Source organism: Leucopleurus acutus, assembly GCF_964270905.1.
Source record: "Leucopleurus acutus genome assembly, chromosome: 3".
In the NCBI taxonomy this organism is placed as follows: domain Eukaryota; kingdom Metazoa; phylum Chordata; class Mammalia; order Artiodactyla; family Delphinidae; genus Leucopleurus; species Leucopleurus acutus.
This window is the reverse complement of record NC_139145.1, coordinates 41003848-41030559: the sequence shown is the minus strand read 5'-3', so window position 1 is coordinate 41030559 and position 26712 is coordinate 41003848. Positions and strand designations below refer to the sequence as shown.

Here is a 26712-nt window from a genome sequence, read left to right as displayed (position 1 = left end):
TATGAACTTCTGCGATCTGCAAGGCCCTGTAATGGGCACTGTTGGGAATAAAGAGATGAGGAGACATGGTCCGTACCTTTTGGAAACACAGACTAATAGGAATTGGGGAGAACTTAGCAAACTAGGAAAGCTTAGGGAAGACAGTATTAAAATTGTCAAAGTCATAAAAGTCATGAATAGAATTATGTGTGTGTAGAGTTTTCAATAAAGGAAATACTGCGTACATCAAGGAAAAGTATAATTTATTACCTACTAAAGTGGTACATGTACAAAGTCTAAACAGTAAAAAGAAGTTTGGGAAGTGTTAAACAGGAGTGTTTATAATAATGAAAAATTAAAGGAATAAAAAGAAATCCTCAATAACAAATCCCTACAACAGTAGGGAGTTGGTTGTACACATTTTTGTTCGTCCATTTAATGGAATGCAGCTAATTATTATTATTAATTAATTTATTTATTTTTAGCTGTGTTGGGTCTTTGTTTCTGTGCGAGGGCTTTCTCTAGTTGCGGCGAGCGGGGGCCACTCTTCATTGCGGTGCGCGGCCTCTCACTATCGCGGCCTCTCTTGTTGCGGAGCACAGGCTCCAGACGCGCAGGCTCAGTAGTTGTGGCTCACAGGCCCAGTTGCTCCGCAGCATGTGGAATCTTCCCAGACCAGGGCGCGAACCCGTGTCCCCTGCATTGGCAGGCAGATTCTCAACCACTGCACCACCAGGGAAGCCCCGCAGCTAATTATTTGATGCAGTATTTAGTGCTTCAGAAATTTTTCATGATACGTTATTAAAGTTAAAGAAGTATTTTAGCAGTATTTGCAAACTGTTAGAAAGTAGTTTTTAACCGTTGTTTGGTTCAGGGGTTCCCTTAGCTTTACAAAAGATCTGTGAACTCTTTGAGGTTGCGGCTGTTTATCAGAAAGACTGGAGAAATATATCAGAATATCTAGTTGCATTCTTTGGTACTAACTGGATTATAGGTAATTAAATATTTCCCTTTGTGCTTTTTTGTGTTTTCAGATTTTTTTCTACAGTCAGCAATATTACTTCTCTAATAGAAAACAAGGTAGCTCATGTTTTGGAGAACATATGGTGCTTGACCTAATTGCAAAATGACAGCACTATTTAAGAAGATGTAGGATTTCTAACCCTGGGTGTCATAAAGCTCTTATATTTTTTGAGGCTTTATGTTGGCTAAGAAAACCAAGAATCTGGTTTATTGTGTCAGTTTCTGTATATTTGGCTTCAAGTATTTGGGGGGTTTGTTTCAGTAGTAAACAAATAGTGCAAACAAATACAGCAAATAAAATTTTAGTGAAATTAAAATATTTGAATAACATTTTTTGCAGTAATGAGGACACTAAGAAAAAGGCTTTCTCCGTATTAAAAGAAATTATAGAGGAGAAAAAACATTTTAAAATTAATGACAACGCTTGTCACCATTTATTTCCTACCATTTAATCTCATATAATTATTATTATCATCATATAATCTCACATTACCGTCAACGAGACTACTGCCTTCAGCAAAATGTACTTTTTCTTCTAAAAGTTAATGTATTTAAAATATTTTTGTGAGTGTGTAAAATATATTCACATGATTCACAAATAAAGTGTATAGTGGAAAGTATTCCTCCCTCCTAGACCCTCCAGCCACTTAACTTCCTTTCCTTCAAGCAATCACTATTATTTCTTGTGTGATCTTGCAGAGAATTTATGCAAGTATCAATAGATATGAATAACTGAGAAATTACCTTTTTGGAGGCTCATTTTAAGAATTCAGAAATAAAAGCAAGAATTTACAAATTACGGTGTTTTGAAGTGAAATAATCAGATGCCCTAGAAATTGTGCACCTATACCACTGAACTAAGGAGAAAGTCCATTTTTCCTTTACAAAATATTTAAATATTGTAATAAAAGAACCAAGTACATTGTCATTAAGGTTTTCTAGTTTTGAAAACAGACCCCATGTGAAACCTCAAGCCCTGAGGGGACATGTGAATGCTCAGCAGACATCTAAACAAATACTAGATTTTTAAAAAATTAAATACTTTTTTTGATCCCGAATCTTCATATTAAAATTATAGGAAGTCTTATAATGGGCTTAGTTCCATTAGACACGAACAGACCTTTCAGAAGTTGACATTGAGAGATATGTTGTGCCTTACAGTGTGTTGCATCTTGATTCTGTTCTGTTCACAAAGCCAGCCATCACTGACTGCCTCATGGTAAAGGAACGCTCTGGCATAGTTGTGCAGGGCATCTTGCAGTATTTCTGCTTTTAAGAAAGGATGAACTATTAATGAAACTTGAGTTAAATCTAAACTTTTATTCTAAGGTAAAGCCTCTTGGTGTTATATGGGGAAAGTTTTCGGAGTTTTACAGCAAAAAAAACACCATCATGTTTGACGACATAGGAAGAAATTTTCTAATGAACCCACAGAATGGACTAAAGGTAAGACATAATTTTACTTGCTATTCTCACATATGCTGGATTATGTAGTAGAACATTAGTACTATTGAATTTCATAAATTTTTGGAAGTAGTGTATTATCCTGTCAAGAAAAGCTTAAGTGTTTAGAAAAATTCATATAAAATTGAGCATTCTCTCTTTTTGCTTGGTATCTCCTTAGTTAACCAACTCATCCAGATGATTTGTTTTTCTAATTTTTTTTTTACATAAATTTATTTTATTTATTTATTTTTGGCTGTGTTGGGCGTTTGTTGCTGCGTGTGGGCTTTCTCTAGTTGTGGCAAGCGGGGGCTTCTCGTTGTGGAGCACCAGCTCTAGGTGCACAGGCTTTAGTAGTTGTGGCATATGGGCTCCATAGTTGTGGCTCGTGGGCTCTAGAGCTCAGGCTTAGTAGTTGTGGCACATGGGCTTTGTTGCTCCGTGGCATGCAGGATCTTCCCGGACCAGGGCTCGAACCCGTGTACCTTGCATTGGCAGGCAGATTAACCACTGCACCACCAGGGAAGCCCCCATCCAGATGTTTTATTTTCAGTTAGCTCTGTGGAGCAACATGAGCTTACTGACATTGACTTTTAGCATCAAAAGTGAAAGCATCAGACATTCTATTAGGGATACAAATCTTGAATTTCTGATGTTCTAGTTAGCTGGAAAGCTGGCAATAAGGGTATTTTTCCTTTTTTTTTTTTTTTTTTTTGCCGTACGCGGGCCTCTCACTGTTGTGGCCTCTCCCGTTGCGGAGCACAGGCTCCGGACGCGCAGGCCCAGCGGCCATGGCTCACGGGCCCAGCTGCTCCGCGGCATGTGGGATCTTCCCGGACTGGGGCACGAACCCGCGTCCCCTGCATCGGCAGGCGGACTCTCAACCACTGCGCCACCAGGGAAGCCCTGATTTTCCTTTTTAAACTGAAACTAATAAAAGGTTTTTGAAAATTCATATAGTGTAAGTGGAGAGCTTAGAATTATGAAATGCTAGAGCTAGAAGGAACCTCAGTCATCTTTTATAGAAACAATCTGAGGATCAGAAAGTTCATGACTTGCCCAAGGTCATGATTGTACCTGGTTAATGATAGAATTTGAGTTAGAACCCAAGTAACTTGGTTTCTAGGCCAGTGTTGATCTTAGCATTAAGTCATATGCAATCTTATGTAGGCATCATAGTGATACTTAACCCTGGTAGCAGCGTAAAATTGGTAAGAGAGAAATTTGAAACTTAAAATTTCTGGTACCTGTGGTTGCCTATGTGTAAATACATTATGAAAATGGAAAAGATAGCTCTATATTATGGTACAATGCAAATGGAGTCTCCATTTGAAGTGTAAATCCTGATACTAAGATACTTTTAATTTCAGTCCTGAACTTTTCCACCAGCTGAATTCTTTTTTTTATGTTTTTTTTTAATTAATTAATTTATTTATTTTGGCTGCGTTGGGTCTTCGTTGCTGAGCGCGGGCTTTCTCTAGTTGCAGTGAGCGGGGGCTACTCTTTGTTGCGGTGCGTGGGCTTCTTATCGCGGTGGCTTCTCGTTGCAGAGCACGGGCTCTAGGTGCATGGGCGTCAGTAGTTGTGGCACGTGGGCTCAGTAGTTGTGGCTCGCAGGCCCAAGAGCACAGGCTCAGTAGTTGCGGCACACGGGCCTAGTTGCTCCACGGCACGTGGGATCTTCCCGGACCAGGGCTCGAACCTGTGTCACCTGCATTGGCAGGCAGATTCTTAACCACTCTGCCACCAGGGAAGTCACTACCAGCTGAATTCTTGATAACTTTAAAAGACGAGAGAAAAACTTGAAGAAGGTAGATTTTTGAAGCTCTCCATACAGACTGTTGATGTCGTCTTTAGTGTACAATGAGGATAGTTTAGGGACTGAATATTAATCTAGGTAGTGAATTGTCACAAATATAAGAGCTGTTGACTTGGAAGAAAAGTACTTGGGGTAGACTGGTGATTATTCTATCCTTTAAAAATGATTTCTGTTTGAGGCTTTAGGAGAAGTGCTTTTCCTGTGTGTAGTTTACGAGGTATAAGGTACAAAAGTATGTTCTTCAGTCTTGAGGAAAGATTCAATTGATCTAAGCCAAATTTTGTATGAAAGTAGTGGTGTCTGTACTGGAAAGGAGGTAAAGTCATGGTATTTAAGGAATGATTAATTTTTTTTTAACTGAGGTATAATATTAGTTTCAGGTATACAACATAATTTGTGATTTGATATTTGTTTATATTGTGAAATGATCACCACAGTAAGTCTAGTTAACTAACATCTGTCACCATACATAGTTACAGAATTTTTTCTTCGGATGAGCACGTTTAAGATCTGCTCTCTTAGCAACTTTCAAATATGCAATATGGTATTGTTAACTATAGTTGCTGTGCTATACCTTACATCCCCATGACTTACTTATTTTATAACTGGAGGTATGTACCTTTTGACTCCCTTTACCCATTTCTCCCACCCACCCATCTCTGGCAACCACCAGTATGTTCTTTCTGTTCTCTGTATGTATGAGCTTGGCTTTATGTATGTGTTTTGTTCTTGTTTTTGTTTTTAGATTCTACATATAAGTGAGACAGGGAATGATTTTTGAGAAGAGCTTTAACTTAAAAAAAAAATTATTACTTTCATGTGTGTTTTTAGAAGAAACATTATTTTCCCAGCCAACATTTGGGCCCTCCTCATCTCTGGATGCAGACAGATGATGATATAAACTTCTAGTTCTTCATGTTACTTTAGAGCAAGTTGTTTGTTTGTTTGTTTTTTAGCAGAGTACTCAGTAGAATCATTGAAGGAATTCCTAAAAATATGTACGTTTCTGCCTCCAAAAATTCTAATTCAGGAGAGGTATTTTTAAGCATTCTACAGGTAATCTCTCGCATGTCTCCTTTTGAAAGCCTCTTTTAAGAAGGTAGTAATTAATGATCTGCCCACATTGACATAGAAGTGGTTTTGAAATTGTGAAATATTCTAAATTCTGTTTTGTTATCACAGTTCCATAATGTTTCTGGTAGAAATCTCAGAGATTTCACAGAGATCTTAAAGACTGCTTATTTTTAAAGTAGTTAACTTCTAATATAAGCTTGCTAATCATAAGGTTTGAAATATATAACATAGGAGGCTTTGTCAATTATGAATATAGTACTGAACTAAAGGAACTTGAATTTTGGTCATGGATTAATCAGTAGTTACTCTGAACTTCACTTTTATTATCTATATAGGGAAATGGTGATTTAAGAGAATGCAGATAATCTAAACATTCTTAATTTCCTAAAAATGTTTTTTGATATGAGACAGAGATGGTAATATATGTTGCCTGCCCTTCTAGTGATCACTTAGATCATTCTTGAAGAATGGAACAGTGATTATACTGAAACAATTGAAGTCAGTTAGGTGAATTTTTCCCACTTAACTAGTTTAACTTTTAGATCCAGAATCTTTGGGGTATTTTAGTTTTGTTATTTAATAGTGCTTAAGACCAAATGTTTAGAAAGTAAAAGTAACTTAGCAGGGCCTTGGGTTGAAAATCTTATTTACCAGCCACTGACTCTGTACTTTCTCTTTCAGTCTAATCCCTTCTGCTTCTATACTTGGAATCACTTTGGTACATTGTATATTAATAGTTTAGAAGTCAATATGTTGCCTTTACAATCTTTTTAAATGAGGGAGTACTTTAAAACATTACAATATTGCCCAGGATTATGCTGAAACTCATTTCACTACATTCTGATATCATGCCTATTTACACCTAGCTGTAGGGCTTAAGCAGGTCCCTGCAGAGAGTTTTCTTGATCTCCTGCAGTCACTGCTGCTGCTGTGAAGCAGCACTGCCCGCACTGCCTGTTTGGAATTAGGATCTCCTACAAGAGTTTGCTTCTGTGCAGACTCTGACAGCTCTTATTGGTGCCCTTCAGCCAGAGCTCAACTGACTAACAGCTGTGGAGGTCCTTGGCCTTAAACTGTTCTGATGTGAATAGAACCTGGAACGTATGGGAAACTTTTCTTCTGTCCGTTTCAAGCTGGTGGTGTGTTTTTCCAATGACAGAGAAGTAAATAAAAAAATATTTAAAACCTCTGCTCTTGATAGATACGGTAACGACTCCTATGGGCTCATTGTTCTCAACAGGTGACAATGATTAAATGTCATCTGTTTTTAAATGTCACTATGTAAAAGTGACCAGTTTGCATTTTCTCCCAATCACAATAAGGATATATTAATGCTTTATTAAAATGATTTATTCAGTACTTACAGGCATATGTGTGATTTTTAAAAGATATATTTTTTTTATAATGGAAAAGTTCAAACATAAAAAGAACTACATTGAATTGTATAAACTAACCCCCATTGTATGCATTATCCTGTTTAAACAACTTGTTAATTCATGGATGTTTGCTCTATACCTTACCTACTTCCCTCTCTTTGATGTTTTGAAGCAAATCCCAGATACATTATTTCATCTAAAATTAGTTAAAAGTTTTTGAAATGCTGTCTTGAGTGCTATATAGATGAGCTGGTGTCTTTAAAAAAGTAGAACTCTTTATTGGAAGTGTAACATAAAGAAAAGTGCATAAAATGTGCAGTTTAACAAATTGTTTTACATAGAACATATGTAACTACCATTCAAGTCAAGATGTAAAAGCCCTTACTAATTACAGTCTTCAACCCTGTCCACCATCCTGACTTTCATGCTTTTGAAATGAATACTTTTTATCATAAAATACATTGAACTTAAAAATTTAGAAAATATGGCTGATTTTTATGGGAAAACTCATATAATTAAAAATATTTTAATGGAGACTTTACTGATAAAAATGCTTATGATAAAATGTGAGTGAAAGTAGGTTATACAAATGTGTAATATTATAGCTATATAAAAATTTCATAGAAAATACTGATGTAAAATCATCAGTGTTAAAATTTATCTCACTCCTCTGTAGATCCAGCATGTATTGGGTACCTTTTTATGAATGAAGTGATGTGAATGAGATTATTTAATTAGTAAGAAGCAACTGGATTGATAGAAGGGGGAAAAGTCTAAGCAGTTTTGCAAAGTAGAGAAGCCACATAAGGTTCAAGTGCTATAAGACAGCTGGTGTTGTGAGGTTCAGACTGAAAAGATAACAGAAGGTAAATTAAGTGGAAGAACTTCTACTGTAAACATACCATGACTGTCAGTGAGATAATGTAAAAGTAATTCTTAGTATTGACAGCCTTGGTGATATTTTAATCTCATTAACTGTAATTTAAGTGATAAAATAGTGTAGATTTGTACTAGTTTTCTTACTACAGTGTGAAGTGTTGGATAACGTTTGTTTTCTAATAGATAAGACCTTTTATGAAAGCACACCTAAATCGAGATAAAGACAAAGAACTTTTAAAATTAACCCAGTACCTCAAGGAAATAGCAAAATTAGATGACTTTTTGGACCTAAATCACAAATATTGGGAAAGGTAAGTGCTAATTGCTTATTCATTTCTTCTTTACATTAATGAATGAAAAATTGTCTGGCAGCTCTGGTATACACATAACTCTTATTTTTTGTTTAAAATGGGTGAATTCTAAAGCTATTTTCTAATCCAGTGACATCTACCCTGGAAGTATTTTTCCCTTTCTCTTAACCTCTAACTTGTTCATAAACCCACATCTCTTAAGATCTTTAATACTTCTCTACTAGAGAGGATTTAAGAGACTAGTACATGTTTGTGATACTACCTGTTAATTATTTTGTGACATTAAATGGGTCACTCTTTTATGAATCTGTTCTCATACTGTAAAATAATGTCAGGATAAAATAAAATATACTAAAAAGTTTTCTGTTAAAAATTACAAGTAACCTCTGTGTAGCAGAAAAAATAGAAAATTTATTCCTTTAGGGAAACAGTTACTTGTGATTATGAAAGATAACCACTGTTACCAGCTTGGTGTCTTGTCTTCTAGTCTTTTTTTCTGAGCACAAACATAAGTACAAATCTACATATGGACTGCATGTAAACGTCAAGATTTTGAGGCAGGAAAGACCTCTGGAGAAGTGAACAGGATTATTATGTACTGCAAGTACTTTTTTGGAAGTAAATCTTTGAAGAGCTGATTTCACCAATACAGCAACAAAAGAAACTTCATGTAATATAACACTTTGGCTTTTCAAATTACACTTTTGGCTTTTCAGATCACTCATATACTTATGTACTTATATACCTACATAATACTTATTTATATACTTCTTATTAGAGTCTCATAATCCTATTAGGAGGGTAAGGCTGGCATTTTTTTTTTTTTTTTTTTTTTTGCGGTACGCGGGCCTCTCACTGTTGTGGCCTCTCCCGTTGCAGAGCACAGGCTCCGGATGTGCAGGCTCAGTGGCCATGGTTCACGGGCCCAGCTGCTCCGTAGCACGTGGGATCTTCCTGGACTGGGGCACGAGCCTGTGTCCCCTGCATTGACAGGCGGACTCTCAATCACTGCACCACCAGGGAAGCCCAAGGCTGGCATTTTTATCCACATTTCCTGTAGATGGTGTAACTAAGTCATAGAGATAGTAAATGCCACAGTTTGAGCAAGTTTTACCATCAAAACTTGTCCAGGTCTCCTGATTTTAAGAACTCTTTCCCCACCCCCATAGCTCTGAGTGTATAGTAATTCATAAATGTGAGAAATAGAGATGTAAAAATTTTAATTTGTTGGTAGACTCCTATAAAATAATATGAAGAAAAATTTGCTTAGTGAATTAACATCTTTGCATCTTTACACTCTTGATCAGAGTTCTTTAGCAGCTTTGGCTCACTACCTTTATGCAAGAAGATCTTCAAATGGACTTTTAGTTTTGGGGGGAAATTATAATACTAGTTAATATATTGCTTTCACATTTGGAAGTAAGGCAGTGTGGAGTGATAGTGTGTAGCCTCCAGAGCCTTGTTTTCAATCTGAACTCTGCCACTTTCTTGCTGTATGAACTTGGGCAAACTGCTTAACCTCTCTGTGACTGTAAAATAGAAATAAGTTCTCACTGAACACTCAGAACTGTTGTGAGGACTAAATGAATTAATGCATGTACTTAGAACAGTGCTTGGCACATAAACAACACATGTTAGTGATTATTAACAGTTATTACTAACCTTGAAAAGTTTTGTTATTAAAATAAACAACTTTCTTTAGGGAGGAGAGTTAGATTGTTAAGTTAAATTTAGTGTGATACAGCTTAGACATCTTATTTTATTTCTTGCAGGTATCTCTCAAAGAAGCAAGGACAGTAGTTACAAGCTATACTGGCAGTTATTGAAGATACTTGAGATCCATGAACTTCTTTTTGCTTTTATGCTAAAGATCATTATGATAGTGCTGGACACTGCAGCAAATATCAGACTGCTTATACTTGGTCTTCCAGTTTTTTGTAAATTTAATTTTATATTTTTTGAAGATCATAGCAATACGCCAAAAAAAAAACAAAAAAACCCCACCTTTTTCCCCCGTAGGAATATACTGTAACTCTTGAAAAATATTTTCTCCAACATAGAGTACTGAGTTTTATTCCCACACACACACACAAAAGTGGACAAAAATGTATGCTTAACAATGTCATTTTGTGACTTTGGAAATAAGTATGTCTTGTGTGTTTGTCTCACTGTGTTGTTGTCTAAGCCCAAACCCACCTTGAAACTACTGTTTTTAAAACCAAAAAAAGAAAAGTTTTTAGTAAGGAACCTAGTTTAGTATGCTTAAAACCACTGAGAGTTTTTCTTATTCCTTTGTCATAAACACAATTTCTCTTATTACTCCACTACCTACATCTCTAAATTCTGAGCTGTCTCAGTTTGGTGTGTATGTGTGTTCTTTGAGTAAAACTGGAAAACGTCTGCTCTGATACAGATATGTCATAGTGTGACAAATAGAAAACATGAGACTGAGGAATGAAACTAAGGAACAAGAGTGTGTTTCTTTGTGGTGGCCAAGTAGAAGCACTCCTGCCTAAAACCGTTGTCCTAAAAGCAGTTAAAGGCAGTACATTTTAAAATGGGACGTATCACTGGTTCAGTCCTAAAAAGCATGAACAAAAAGTTTTTGTTCTGTTCCAGCTCTGTCTTCTCTAAGTGCAAACACTGTGTTGCAGTGAAAATATCTAGCCATAAGATTAACGAAATTTATTTGCAATGCTTTTGCCTGCAGATATGTATTGTGACCACTGTTTTGTGTTGACAGTATTGCTTTATACAGTTCTTCTATTTGAAAGGAATCTGGTTCTTTCAAATAAACATGGTATGTATTGTTCTTACGGGGGACTATTTCAGTGGTGTAAATAATAAATTCCTTTTCTTAAAACATCAGTTATCTGCTCTGTATTATCCCAAATATTTTGCCTCTTTGTTGAATCATGAAACAAACACTAGGTTCAGGTAGGCATCTCTTGAAAAAAATTAAATGTGTATGGTTTTAAAAGTTTGGGAACCCCTAATTAAGATGATTCAATGAAAACGTCTTAATTATGAGGCTCAATTTAAATATTTAAGGATCGAATAGAATTTTTTAAAGCATTTCATTGGCACATTTTCCCAGTGTGAAAAGTAGTTTATTATTCCAAGGTAAGGAAGGCTTTATCCTTTTTAAAAAACTGAACACTTAAAACTATTTATATAGGTTGATAAAGAGCAAACATTTTCTAAATCAGTATAAACTGGACTGCAAAAATTAGCAAGCCTCAGGAAGCAAAGCAAAGTAGGTTCTAAAAAAAATATATTTTCTGCCATTAGGTGGTGCCCAAACCAAAGTTTATTAGCAGGTATGCTAAATTAAGCAGTCCTAGGAGAACATTGTCAGCTTATTGAAATCACATGTCTTTGTGTGGTTAATACATTCATAGAGTGTGAGAATTTTAGTGTGTCTTATGTGTCTCATAATTTATTGAACAGATCTATCTCTGTATTTCTATGTATGTGGCGTACACAGCAGAATGAGGAGATGACTTAATTCAGATGCATGTTTTAGTGAAATAGCAAATTAATTTTATGATGTATATGTTCCAGACTTGCAAACAATTAGTGCCTAATAAAGTATATTTAATCTAAAAACTGCAGAACATCATTAAATCTTTGATTTAGAAGGCAGTTTGAGACCTGGTAGCCCCTCAGGTCCTTTATGAAAATCAAGTTACTGGATTAATGAAAGCTGTAGGATTTACTCAGTTTTAAAGGTAAAGAATAGATAAGCAGGTCATTACAGTAAGGAACTGCAACATGATCTTCATTCATAGAAAGGAAAATGGTTGTCTTTTGGGAGGAGGTGGAGCTGTGTGGGAATAGGGATTGGTAAGGAAGGGTATGCAAAACAACAACAACACATGGGAAAATGCAAATTATATAGGGTTTTTCTTGGTTTTTTAATGAGTTAGTTGCCAAGAATAGTAATAAAATATGTGAATAGTGAATAAACTGGCTGAGCATTTTTCTCATCCCAAGCAATCAACAGAACTCTCTCAAGGAACAGATTGTTAGTTTTCCCTAAAGTATTGATATATCAAAATTTATTAATCTGGGCTTACTTGGTGGCACAGTGGTTAAGAATCTGCCTGCCAACGCAGGGGACACGGGTTCAAGCCCTGGTCCGGGAAGATCCCACGGAGCAAATAAGCCACGGAGCAAATAAGCCGCAGAGCAAATAAGCCCGTGCACCACAGCTACTGAGCCCGTGTGCCACAACTACTGAAGCCCATGCACCTAGAGCCCGTGCTCTGCAACAAGAGAAGCCACCGCAGTTAGAAGCCCGTGCACCGCAACAAAGAGTAGCCCCCACTCACTGCAACTAGAGAAAGCCCGCGTGCAGCAACGAAGACCCAATGCAGCCCCAAATAAATAAAACTAAAAAAAAAATTATTAATCTTATTAGCTGGAATAGCAGCCCAAGTGGTGTCTCTAGAGATTAAGTGCTTAGATATTTATGTAAGGATATGCTGGGTTTAATTTTATTTTTGGCTGCGTTGGGTCTTCGTTGCTACGCTCAGGCTTTCTCTAGTTGCGGAGAGCGGGGGCTACTCTTCCTTGTGGTGCGCGGGCTTCTCATTGCAGTGGCTTCTCTTGTTGTGGAACATGGCCTCTAGGCGCACGGGCTTCAGTAGTTGCGGCACACGGGTTCAGTAGTTGTGGTGCACGGGCTTAGTTGCTCCGTGGCATCTTCCCGGACCAGGGCTCAAACCCGTGTCCCCTGCATTGGCAGGTGGATTTTTAACCATTGCGCCACCAGGGAAGCCCGATATACTGGTTTTTAGAATTGCCTTGGAAAAGCTGTGTGGGGCTGTGTGGGAATGCTAAGTATATAGAGCTTAAGGAGAAATCCTTGAAGATTAGTTGGATAGATTTATCAGAGACCTCTGAGAAACTAATGCATCTTAACAATTGAAACAGAAATCAGTATCAGGCATCCCGTAGATTTAGAAAAGGGTGTCAATCATTTAATGTCAGCGAGGTTCCACGTAGAACGTAAAATCTTAAAAACCTCCCATGCTAATGATTTTTTAAAACTCTGGATGTAAGCAAGCACTTCTTAAATGCTAGTATAAGGATATTTCCTGATACACAGTGTTACTTATTAAAACACTGATTTCCTTCTGAAAAGCTTTAAAAGTTGAACCTGTAGTTTGTATTGATAAAAACTATGGGAAACCAGTCTTTAAAAATACCAAAAACAAAGATATTTCCATAAGTCAATATTGCCACAACAAACACAGATTAGATTGTGTATAATTTGTGATGCTAAAGGCCAAATTGATGACTTTTCAGGAATATATAGATTATCAAAATGAAGTTATTTTTGATTGAATGCCAATCACTTAATTCTATTTACAGTTCTTTTTTATGTTTCACTCATTATAATGCCTTTGAGATTTTTTTATTTGAAGTAGAGTTGCTGTACAATATTTTATGAGTTACAGGTATACAATATAGTGATTCACAATTTTTAAAGGTTATACCCCATTTATAGTTATGAAATGTTGGCTATCTTCCCTGTGTTGTATAATATATCGTTATAGCTTATTTTATACCTAATTGTTTGTAACTCTTACTCCCCTACCCTTATATTGCCCTCCCCCCTTCCCTCTCCCTACTGGTAACCACTAGTTTGTTCTCTGTATCTCTGAGTCTGCTTTTTTTGTTGTTATATTTACTAGTTTGTTGTATTTCTTAGATTACACATATAAGTGATATCATAAACTATTTGTCTTTTTCTGTCTGACTTGTTTCACTTAGCATAATGCCCTCCAAGCCCATCCATGTCGTTGCAAATGGCAAAATTTCCTTCTTTTTAATGACTGAGTAGTATTGCATTGTATATCCATTCATCATTCATTGTATATTCCATCTTTATCCATTCATCTGTCGATGGACACTTTGGTTGCTTCGAAAAGATATGTGCACCCCTGTGTTCATAGTTGCATTATTTACTATTCCCAGTTCTTAATTCCCTGGAGTACTTTAGATTGCTATCACTTCTTGTTGTATAATTTGTAAGGAGAACAGTGATGATTTCCGAGATGAGGCCTTAAGAGGAAGGGGCAAGCGATTTGTCAGAAAAACACTTGGGGAGAATCCCTCCTTATGAGTGGTGGTACCTTGGGCAAGTGTCTCTAACTCTTTGAACTTTTCCTTCTTCACAAAAGTGCTAATGCTATAACCCATAGGCTGTTGCAAAGGTCAAATGAGACAATGTTTAAGCACTTTGAAGCAGCAAAGTCTTGTGTGAATTAGATGTTATTAAAAGTAGTTTAGAGCATGTGGCTATGATTGAACTATATCATTGAAATTATAATTAACAGGAGTGTAGTATTAAAAGGAAAACTTTGCTTAAGTATATTTTTTACAAATATTACCTTGGCTTTCTAAGAGTTCTAAACAATCAAGGAAAGTAGAATGAGGAAACTCTTATGATCTAGATGTTTTTGTAAATATCCAAATGCTTTTAAGTCTGCAAATGCCACTTAATAATGGTCTGGATGGAAGATCTGCTGCCACCCCCCTGCCCCATAGGGGTGTATATGTTTGAAAATTTCACAGTGTTGTAATACGTCTTGTATAGTGGAATATTAACATTATTTTAATCTGTTCACTGAAATTAGAAGCTTGCTAATTTTGCCATGCTATGTAAAAAATAACAAATCGTTCCAAAGCAATGCATTTTTTAAAACATCTTTTTTTCTTAGAAAGATACACTAAGGTAAATACTAGTTTTTTCCCCGACAGCCTTGGCAGAATAAACTGTCTATGCAGGAACCAGGCAATCAACATTTAACTTGTATTTGTTAGTACCTACTGTGTGTTTCAGTCATGTTCTTCAGAGGTAAGCAACAAGATTCTCTACTCTCAAAGAGTGTATATTCCAATAAGGAAAACAATTAAAAAAATTTTTTTCAAAGAGTGAGAAGTGCTATAAATAGTAATATGATAGAAAGTGTGAGGGGTGGTGGAGTTGTAGAGTGGTGATTGACAATAGCGTGTGCTAACATGGGACAACCTGAACGGTAAGAGGCATCGCTCACAATATGATGAAGAAGAGTATCGGACAAAGCTAAGAGCAAGTGCGAGACCTTAAGGCAGGAACAAGATGGGCAGATTCAGGGACTAGTGGGAGGCAAGCGGTGATGAGAGCTGAGAATGGAGAGGGTGGCAGAGCCCATGGGATAGGTAGGATTCTGTAGGTCATTGTAAGTAACCTGGTGAATTCTGAGTGACTAAGTGAAATGGGAACAAGTGAAAGGTTTTAAGGAAATGACAATTTTTAAACAATCTAATTGAGATATAATTTACGTACTCTTAAGATTCATCCATTTGAATTCAATGTGCAGTTCAGTGGTTTCTAACATTTACGGAGTTGTGCAACAATCACCATGATCTAATTTTAGAACCTGATTTGGTGTTTAAAAGATCATCCTGGCTCTTGTGTGGAGAATGGATTATAGAGGAGTGAAAGTATAAAGGACAAGATCAGGAGGCTACTGATGTTAACCCAGGTGAGAGATTTTCAAAGTGACCGAAGGAAAGTTGGCATTTTTTCACTCCTTCATTGCCTCATTTCCCAACTACCTGTTGAGCCCCTGTTTTGTGCTGAGCCCTATGGCAGGAACCAGGTCTCCAGTGATGAAGATGATGTTAGCCGTGATCCCCCCCGCCCTGTGGAGTATGCAGCAGTGCATGGACTGTGTCTCCTCGCAGGTTTGATGAGGCTGCTTATCTCACCACACTTGCAGGGAGAGTCTCTGAGTGCAGCCTGCTAAAACAGACTTGTCTTATGTGACATGTAATCACGGCAGTGACACCCCACCACGTTTGCCGTGTTCTGTCAGAGTCAAGTGACAGGTCCCTCCCACACTCAGGGGAGGAGATTACACAAATGTGTGAACACCAGGAGGCAGAATCATTGAGTTATTTTATGGTCTCTCTGCCACAGTCCCTGAGCCTAATCTGTAAAGTTGGTATAAAAATAACCTATTTCACAGGGTGGTTATGTGGATTCAGAATGAGGTGTATAGCAAACTCAGCCCTTTGGGCTTCACCACTTGCTAAGAGATTTCATTTGAAGAATAGAGAACTCACATATCAAAGTCAACATATAAAGAGCCTTTCTCACTTCACCCGCCACCCACAGTGAAAAAGCCCTCTGTGCTGTGCAGAAGTGGACCCAGGATGGAGTGTCCAGCATGAGTGTGAGTGGCCTGTGACAGTGTCGGGAGAGTGCTCAGGAAGATAGATCAGTGGCCCCGCCCCTTCTGTTTCTCTGGGGAGTCGCAGTGAGAACATCCCCTTCTAGCCATTTAATACACAGGCAGCCAAGAAAATCATTTACAGAGTATTTTGCTTTCGTGCTCAATATACTGCCACGTCTTCCCAGTATCTAATGGGGTTACAGTGTGTGCCCTAAATCTGTGGCTGACTTCTGCCAGATATTTCCTTAACTCCCAATCCCTTGAACCCCTTCCTCCGGCCTTCTGGGGGCTCATATCCTGCAAACTGATTCAAAGGTGCTGTGTTACAATCAGATCTTTCAGAACATGCACTTCTATAAAGTTTTTGACATTTTAGTCAAAGCAAAAACAAAAAATAAGCCTGAACTTATTCCCCTCTACTGGGGGGATTAATGAAGGAACACTATTGTATGTATCACTCAACTTTAAAAGACATTTTTTTTGGTCTACTTTATTGGTTTTTTTGTTTTTTTTCCCCTTGGCAGTGAGAGTGCGAAGTCCTAACCACTGGACCTCCAGGGAATTCCCAAGACATCTTTTTTTAAAAAAAGAATATGAGACTGTTAATATTCTTTCTTTTCCCCTAAATGGTTCTTTGCTCAGAGAGGAATGGATATGCATCATTGTTTTGGAGGATTTGTTTAGTTAACGTTAGACCGAGTGGTTAATTTTTTTTTTTTTTTTTTTTTGGCCTTGAGGCTTGTCGGATCTTAGTTCCCAGACCAGGGATTGAACCACGTCAGTGAAAGCGCTGAGTCCTAACCACTGGACCACCAGGGAATTCCCTAGACCTAGTGGTTTAAAAGATCTTTAATAGCTATGCATGATTATTTTTATTTTTAAGGGCTATTTTATTTAGGAAATAAATGTAATTTTTAAAGATTATATAAAATCTCACCACCTAAAGATAGCCACGATTAACATTGTGATGTACTTCTAAGCTTTTCTCTATGTTCATGTGTGCTGGTGAAATACATGTAAAAGAATGGCAAGATATTGCCTCTGTGGCTCTCTGTGCTTGAATTAGCCCATGTGGTTATTTTCAGATCCATATAGTTAGAAAGCCTCTGGAAGCAGAGACCATATTTCTTTTTCTTTTGAATTCTTTCCAGGTACATAGTAGGCCTCTGTTCTTGGTGGATATATGACAAATGTGAGTTAAACTGGTGAATGTGTAAACAAGCTATAAACTATGCACTTACATAATGTCATTATTTTAAACATTTGCTTCTTTAAATGCTTCCAACTGTAACAAGACTCATGACAATACAAGATATGTATTATTTCCCTTTTCTTTTTGCATCCCTGCATATTGATTTTTTCCATCTACCTTTATAGGAGGATATATTGAAATAAGGAAAATATTTTCATGAAAGCTTAGTGTAAAGAAGAAATTTGTAAATTCTAGTTACTGATGTGATGTTGGATGGTTGAACTGCTATAGTTTTATGGCTCATGATATACGAGAGAGAGTTTCATTTGTTTCTTAGGTACATTGTTTAGTGTAGTAGTAACCTGATTCATGTAGTTTACAAATGCTTTCACCAGGCAATAATAGAAGTGCACACAGTACCATATCTAAATGCCATAATCCTTTCTCATAAATTGATAGGGAATTCTGGGAGCTCAAGACTAGGTGATTGTTCTGATTAGGAGTACACTGATAGGTATCATACTAATGCCACTGAGCAGCAAATCATCAAAAGCAAAGTGCCACAGTATGCCTGCTGCCGTCCAGTTCACTGAGTAACTAACTAAGCATCCCCACATCCAGCCCCACTGTGGGACCAAGGGAATGTGCATGGGAGCCCATGTCTCTAGGAAGTCCTTCCAGGGCCACTAATCACTGACACTTATCAAACAGGGCCCAAGATGGGCCCGTATTATCATTGCTCCATCACGCAGCTGTAGCCTGCATGAGAAGGTAGTGAGGTCTGCTAGGTGATCCAAGACAGGGAAGGTCCTTTGGTCTGAGTGATTAGAGGAACTCAGCTGAGTCATGTGTTGGAGTGCAAGCTTGGATCTGAAACAATCTTTTTTTTTTCCCCGTGTTGGTTATCTATTTTATTTTAAATATTACATTTTTATTTTCTCATGGAATACAAAGGTGACCTTTATTCAAATGGTGAAGAAGAATGACTTCTAGATGATGTCCAAAGGTGATACAATTTTTTTTTAACATCTTTATTGGAGTATAATTGCTTTACAATGTTGTGTTAGTTTCTGCTGTATAACAAAGTGAATCAGCTATACGTATACGTATATCTCCATATCCCCTCCCTCTGGCATCTCCCTCCCACCTTCCCTATCCCACCCCTCTAAGTGGTCAGAAAGCACTGAGCTGATCTCCCTGTGCTATGTGGCTGCTTCCCACTAGCTATCTGTTTTACATTTAGTAGTGTATATATGTCCATGCCACTTTCTCACTTCATCCCAGCTTACCCTTCCCCCTCCCCGTGTTCTCAAGTCCATTCTCTTCGTCTGCATCTTTATTCCTGTCCTGCCCCTAGGTTCTTCAGAACCTTTTTTTTTTTTTAATTCCATATATATGTGTTGGCATATGGTATTTATTTTTCTCACTTACTTCACTCTGTATGACAGACTCTAGGTCCATCCACCTTACTACAAATAACTCAATTTCGTTTCTTTTTATGGCTGAGTAATATTCAATTGTATATATGTGCCACATCTTCTTTATCCATTCATCTGTCGCTGGACACTTAGGTTGCTTCCATGTCCGGGCTATTGTAAATAGAGCTGCAATGAACATTATGGTACATGACTCTTTTTAAGTTATGGTTTTCTCAGGGTATATGCCCAGTTGTGGGGTTGCTGGGTCGTATGTATGGTAGTTCTATTTGTAGTTTTTTAAGGAACCTCCATACTGTTCTCCATAGTAGCTGTATCAATTTACATTCCCACCAACAGTGTAAGAGGGTTCCCTTTTCTCCACACCCTCTCTAGCATTTGTTGTTTGTAGATTTTCTGATGATCCCCATTCTTGGATCTGAAACAATCTTGAAAGCACCACGTAGATGGAGCAGGGCAGGGCTTGGCCCTGACGAACATGGGAGTCGACAGACCCAAGTAGGATATCCAGTCCCACAACTTATGTGGGGTCTAAGGTAAGAAACTTAACCTCTCTGTATTTATTTCCTATTGCTGCATAACAAATTACCGCAAACTTAGTGGCTTAAAACCACACACGTTTAGTCCCTCATGATGTTAGGAGTCTGAGCGTGGCTTAGTTGGATCCTCTCTGTTCAGGGTCTCACGAAGCTGCCACAAGGTATCTGCCAGGCTGGATTTTATTTGGAAGCTTACTGGGGAAGAATCTGCTTCCAAATTCATTCAGGTTGTTGTCAGAATTCATTTCCTTGAGGCTGTATGACTGAATATATGACTGAAGTCCCCCACTTTTTGGTGCTTGTCAACTGCCCTCAGGTTCTAGAGGCTTTCCGAAATTCTTTGCCACATGAGCTTCTCCCATATGGCTGCTTACCTCATCAAACCTGCAGGGAGAGTCTCTGAGTGCAGCCTGCTAAAACAGACTTGTCTTATGTGACATGAGGTAATCACGGCAGTGACACCCCACCACATTTGCCATGTTCTGTTAGAGCCAAGTGACAGGTCCCTCCCACACTCAGGGGAGGAGATTACACAAATGTGTGAACACCAGGAGGTAGAATCATTGAATTATTTTATGGTCTCTCTGCCACAGTCCCTGAGCCTAATCTGTAAAGTGGTATAAAAATAAGGGTGGTTATGTGGATTCAAAATGAGATAACATATAGCAGGTGTTTGCATGGGTGCCTGACACATAGTAAGCATTCAGTAAATGTCAGTGATGATGATGCTGACAATCATTGGTGATAACCAATGGCTATCGTGATAAATGCTTACAGTCTTCCTAAATCATGGGGACACTTGTAAGAACTCATGAGACTATACAGAATTTCAAGTTTTGAACTTGTGTTTTTCAAAGGAGAGCGTCAAGTCAGTTGTCTATGTGATATGGGGAGGATGGTGATGGCATTGATTATCTAAGGCAGTACAAAATTCAGGAATAATATCTAACTTGACTTTGAAATAAATTGTAAGTTTTTTTTTTTCTTTCTGATTATTTTTGCTTAGGCAAATTATTCCATATTACAGAGGAACTCTAATTACTCTAATTTACTTCATTCCTTCCCTATTGATGGACATTTAGTTTGAATCTATATTGTTACCAACAGTGCTGCAGTCAACAGCCTTCTATGTATATTCTGTACATTTGTGTGTTCCTGTAGGAAAAAGTTATTCAACCATTAATTGACAGCTTGTTATGTATCATATCAGACATTGTGCTAAGTGCTGAGTAAATAAGACAGATATGCTACCTTCCCTCATGGTCCTTATAGTCAATTAAAGATTACAGGCATTAAACAGGCATTAAATAATTCCAAGTATGGGGTGTGTGTTATAGGAGGACCTAATATAGTAGGGAGGAGGGTGAGTATGTTGCAGGACAAGGGGAGCAAGAGAACGGTCATGTCCCTGGTCTTGGGTGAGTCCCTAGAATGGGTGCCATGTGAGGGTCCTTGGCTTTGCCCAGGAAAGAATTCAAGAGCAAGCCAAAGCAAAGTGGAAGCAAGTTTATTTAGAGAGATACACATTCCATAGGCAGAATGTGGTCTGTCTCAGAAGGCGAGAGCAGCCCTGGGATATGGGGTTGTTAGTTTTTATGAGCTGGGTAATTTCATATGCTAACGAGAGGGAGGAATATCCTAATTATTTGAGGGAAGGGGTGGGGATTTCCACCCCTTCCCTCAAATAATTGGGCCACTGCCCACTTTTTTGCCTTTTATGGTCAGCCTCAGAACTGTCATGACTCTGGTGGGTGTGTCATTTAGCATGCTAATGTATTACAATGAGCATATAATGAGACTCAAAAGCTACTGGAAGTCACATCTTCTGCTGTCTTGGGCCTAGTTAGTTCTAACCAGTTTTTGCTGTATCCTGTTTTTCTCAATAGCTCTGTCATTCTTTTAATGGTTGCACCCTTCTCCCTCCCTTTTCCTCTCAAGGTGAGGTCAGATGCAAGGACATGAAGGTAGCAAAATTTGGAGCGGCCAGAGAAAACAGATAGGCCATCTCCAGAAAAGGGATAAAATCTTGTGATCCAGGGAATGAGGATTTTGACAACATTCCTGGGACATGGGATTAAGATGGGGAGGGGTCTGGTCTTTGGTTGTCACTTAGCCACACTGGTATCTGCTAAAGTCTCTGAAATCTACTCTGGACCTTGGTCACTGGTCCACATGGGTCATTGCCACCTCAACCCTTGTTCCAAGTCAGGTCCAGGGATGTTCACTGTTATGCTCCGTATTTCTGCTGAATGCACAGAATTTCTGCGTTTCCTCAGCCTTGAATCACTCTGTGAAGCTAAAAGCCTGTGCTATCCCAGAGCCACTCTCAGCAGACTTCATAATTTCAGCCTTCTCCCTTCACAGAAGAGGAAGCTGAGCCTCTGGGAGGCTGTCTAGATTCTCTCTGCCTAGGCACACCACATGGACATTTCTTCTCTGAGATCATGGTACCTCTAGTGGGCACTACCTAAGAAGTGAGGCATGCCTTCACTTTGCTCTCTGATCTCATGAACCTTCATGGATAATTCTCCATGTTCCCCTCCTGGGCTCATTTTTCCTCATACACTCCCTCGTCCTCAGTTCCAAAGAACCTAATCTTCTTGGGAGGAAGCTTTGATCTAATTCATCACCTATGTTCCCAAATTTGTTGCATGGCTTTTGAGATTCAAAAGCCCAAAGCCAATTACTTTGTTCTCTCCTCTTCTCTGAGGTATCCATTCCCCAAGGCAATGAATGCCTGAATGAGGGAGAAGAGCAAGAAGTGCAAAGAAATACAGGGAAAAAAATGTTTAATATTTCAAATTTATCAATCCATCATAAACGGTATGTTGCATCCGGTAGCCATGCAATAAATATGTGTGTTTGAATCTGTTAAAGGATCAAACAGTTTTCGGAGGGACTTTCTTGATGCCTTTAAATCAGGCTGTTAGGGAATATTTTCCTTGGGAAAAGATGATTTATGAGTGGCAATCACTGATAAAGCAAATATTGTTTAATACTCACTTTCCTTGGATGCGTCTAAGCCCTAAAGCAAGAATTACTTAAGTTTAAAATGAGGTACATGAATATTCATAGCAGCATTACTCATAAATAGCCAAAAAGTGGAAACAACCCAAATGTCCATCAGCTGATGAATAGATAAATATAATGTGGCATATCAATGCAATGCAATAAAAAGAATCCATACTGATACATGCTATAACACGTTTGAACCTTGAAGACATTATGCTAAGGAAAAGAAGGAAGTCACAAAAACTGCTTATCATATAATTCCATTTATATGAAATGGAATAAGCAAACCCACAGAGGCAAAAAGTAGATTAGTAGTAGCCTAGGGCTGCCAGGGGAGGAGAGAAATGTTGGGATTGGGGATGATGGCTAAGCGGTGCTGGGTTTCTTTTTGGAGTATTGGAAATATTCTAAAATTGATTATGGTGATGGATGCATAACTCTGTGAATATACTAAAAGCCATTGAATTGTATGCTTTAAGTGGTCAGTTACATAGTGTGTAAATTGTACTCATTATAGCTGTTAAAAAAACGATATTTAAATTGTAGTAGCTTCAGTTTAGAGTTAGAAAAGTGAAGCCTAATATGAGAGTTTGTTTCTATGTATTTGAATAACTTTTTCATTATTTAAAAGTGAAATGTTTTCCTTTTTGTAGATCTAGGGCTGAATGTAAACTCACAATTTCCTTATTGGTATATATTAGCCTTTTGGGGGTCAGTACTCAGTATTTCTCTTACCCAATGAAGTTTTATTACCGAACACTAGTTTGTGTGCCTGACACGCAGTGAGGCCAAACAAACTGAAATGCCACAGTTTGGGGCAGAGAAAGTGTTACTGAGTCCAAGTTCACTCTGGTCACCACACGACAGACCAATAAATTGGGAGATGAGGTGTTGAGGCAAGGAATAGCGACTTTATTCAGAAAGCCAGCAGACCGAGAAGATGGTGGACTAGTGTACCCAAAAAACCATCTTACTGGGGTCTGGATGCCCATTTCTTTTATAGAACAGAGAGGGGGAGGAGGTGAGGAAGTAAAGTAAAAAGGCCATTTATCTTGCAAAATATCTCCTCACTTGGCCCTCATTGGGGAGGGGATGTATTAATTTCTTCTTTTCTGCAGCCATTCGCAGGTGGGCAGGGTCAGAATGTCTCTCTGTGAGCTGAACAAAGGCCTTTTAGTTTAACAGTCAGGCAGAGGGACAGGGTTCCCTGTGGCAGGCCATTATGTATGCTTATGGCTATAGACAGTGATTATAATAACAAAAGCAACGAAAAGCAAAGGTTAAAGTAAAAGAAACAGAACCAACACGGAGTCAGAATTTGCTCTTCCCTGTTACAAAAGGTTTATTGCATGGCCAAGCAAGGAGAACCAGTGGCTCACACTCAAAAAATCCGAACTCCCCAGTGGTTTTCAGGGAGAAGATTTTATAGGCAAAATTTGGGGTGAGGGCTGGAGGGTGTGTAACTGTTTTCTGATTGGTTGGTGGTGAGGTAATAGGGGGTGTTACAGGATTGTCAATCATCAGCTTTCTGGTTTCAACCAGTCTGGAGTCTCAGCATGTATAGTTACCATCCTGCACCTGGTTGGAGGCCTTAGTTACTGCAGAAGAATTCAAAGATACTGTTATGTATATCCCTTGAGGAGGAACCAGGACCCTGCTTTAATAGCTGCACTACTGTTTCTTGATTGCTCCTCCTTTGTTTCTGCATTCCCTCACTTTCCCCGTTTAGCAACTGTTTGAATCTGCTCTTTGGAACTAAGGGAAAGTCTAGGAGGCTGAATGAAGCCTATTTCCTACAAACGAGAAATGGAGGACACACAAAGGATTTGTACCTGAGAGGGTCCCACAGGGTCCTGCTCGGTTTCAGTTTCAAAATTTACAAAATTGGGGCTTCCCTGGTAGCTCAGTGGTTAAGAATTCGCCTGCCAATGCAGGGAACACGGGTTCGAGCCCTGGTCCGGGAAGATCCCACAGGCCACGGAGCAACTAAGCCCATGCACCACAACTACTGAGGCTGCACTTTAGAGCTCGCGAGCCACAACTACTGAAGCCCGTGCACCTAGAGCCCATGCTCTGCAACCGGAGAAGCCACTGCAATGAGAAGCCCGCGCACCGCAACTAGAGAAAGCCCGCGTGCAGCAACGAAGACCCAACACAGCCAAAAGTAATAAACAAATAAAACAAATAAATTTATTTTTAAAAATTTACAAAATTGAAATTATTCAGATTTAATTTTCAGAATTTATTTATGTACAGAAAATATACAAACCAAAAGCATTTGAAGGCAATAGTGAATTTTTCTGACAAGTGATACAACATTTGTAGTTTTCATGTCATGATCCAGTTAAATCCATTTTGTTTTATTACTGAACCAGATTTAGGTCTGCTTGCCTGCTCAGTAAAGCCAATCTACTGACACCAGGTTGTGAAGGAAAGTGCTGTGTTTATTGCAGGGTGCCAAGCAAGGAGTCCAGGGCAGCTAGTGATCTAAACTCCATGGGTTTCAGCAAAGCATTTTTAAAGGCAGGGTGAAGGAGGGGTGTCCCAGGGTATGTGATCAGCTTGTACACAATTCTCTGACTAGCTGATGGTGAGGTAACAGGATGGTGTCACAGGGGTTAACATTATCAATCCTTAGGCTCCAGTAGGTCTGGGGGCTACATGGTCATCAAGTAGTTAATTTCTTTCATTTGGTGGGGTTTTAACATCTATAAAACAACTCAGTGAATATGATAGGGACAGAGTAAAGGGACAAAGTAGGTGATTAAATAGTTAGTCCCACTAAGGGATTGTAATTAAAGAAAAAAGTATGGGAGACCCCTGTAAATTAATGATTACTGAAGAAAGCTTAACCACAAAACCAAGCAGTCTTGCTTAGCAACAAAACCATGCAACAGAAGTATGAGACATGCCCCAAAAGAATAAAACAATGGTGGCATGAGACCCACATCCTGCCCAGTGAGCTAGTAAGTTAACGATTCCTAGAACATGCTCCTCTGCGCACACCAAAAATAAATATAAGGAAAAGGTGACAATATACTAAAACCTGAGATGACTTGCCATTTTTAACGTATGTTGTTGCCTTTTTGCTTATTTCAATTGTGCCATGACAGTCCCAGCTTGACCATGTAAGGACAAGAAAACTCCCCTGCCTGATGTGGAGGAGGAGCTGATGATGGAAGCGTGACATCTACCCAAGAATGAGGAAGAAGGTGGCCTTCTCCCTACGTTTCCTTTGATTATAAAACTGTAGCCCACTAAGTTCTCAGGGCATGGCACCCTCTCACCCTCCCACTTGTAAAAGGTGTCCTATTCTATTTATTTATTTTTTTGGCTGAGTTGGGTTTTCATTGCTGCGCGTGGGCTTTCTCTAGTTGTGGCAAGTGGGGGCTACTCTTCGTTGCGGTGTGCAGGCTTCTCATTGCAGTGGCTTCTCTTGTTGCAGAGCATGGGCTCTAGGTGTGCGGGTTTAAGTAGTTGTGGCACACGGGCTTAGTTGTTCCACGGCATGTGGGATCTCCCCGGACCAGGGCTCGAACCCGTGTCCCCTGCATTGGCAGGCGGATTCTTAACCACTGCATCACCAGGGGAGCCCCAAAGCATCCTATTCTAATAAATCACTTCTTACCTATCACTTTGCCTCTCACTGAATTCTTTCTGCACTGAGACATAAAGGACCAGAGTTTCTTTGAGCCCCCTAAATGCCACCTAGCGATTTCAAATGTGCATCAGATACTGTTATCTAAGTACTTCAGAGAGGAGCTAAAGCAGAGGATATGGGGGAAGGCCCCATAGGGTCCTGCTTGGTTACACTTTTTTCCCCTGCTCCATCTTCTCTTATTATCCATTGTTCCGGTAGAAAGAGCAGGCTGTCTAAGTACAAGTGGCTGGGGTGAGAGTTGGTAGCAATATAATTCAGTTGCTGGGCCAGGCAAGCATGTTTTGAAGTCTGACCTCTTCAATACAATAACATTTTTGCATGATTAAGTCTGCACTGTTTGTTCCAAAACATTACCTTGCAAAGCAGGATGGTCTGTGCCTAGACAGCATCTCAAGCTTGGTCCTTGTGGTTTGTGAACAAGGATCTGAATACTGAAGGCTTGTATGGAGTTGACCATGGACTGGATCAAGCACAAATGGCCACACCAGGGATGCGCACAGGGAAGTGGGACAGCCATGCCTCACATTTCCTATGATATTAGCGCTAGCAGGTTCTGCCTCTAAGGACCCAGGGCTTATAGGCCAGGGCACATCAATGCATTTGCAGACTCTAGAATCACCATTAGAAAGTCATGTCCTCCAAGGCTTATGGAGAGGCTGCCTGTCCCTCACAGAGCTTGTGTGGACAGAGGATGGACTTCAGTTTTAGATTATGGCTAATTGGAAAATTTTTTACTT

At 38.9% G+C, this 26712-nt stretch overlaps 1 protein-coding gene across 2 annotated transcripts in view; it reads left to right on the top strand.

Annotated features, from left to right (window-relative positions):
* The window catches only part of UBLCP1 (ubiquitin like domain containing CTD phosphatase 1), a 35940-nt gene extending 10409 nt beyond the window's left edge, over nucleotides 1–25531 (top strand). Inside the window, exons 9-11 of one of the 2 annotated variants that reach the window (XM_082836588.1) lie at nucleotides 2332–2448; nucleotides 7777–7904; nucleotides 9677–11801. In XM_082836588.1, coding sequence (XP_082692714.1) covers nucleotides 2332–2448; nucleotides 7777–7904; nucleotides 9677–9704 — 273 coding nt within the window. In that variant the 3' untranslated portion in view covers nucleotides 9705–11801. Of the gene's footprint in view, nucleotides 1–2331; nucleotides 2449–7776; nucleotides 7905–9676; nucleotides 11802–25427 lie in introns of those variants that run through there. The other variant, XM_082836589.1, reaches the window with a different exon arrangement.
* Nucleotides 25532–26712: the final 1181 nt, after the last annotated feature.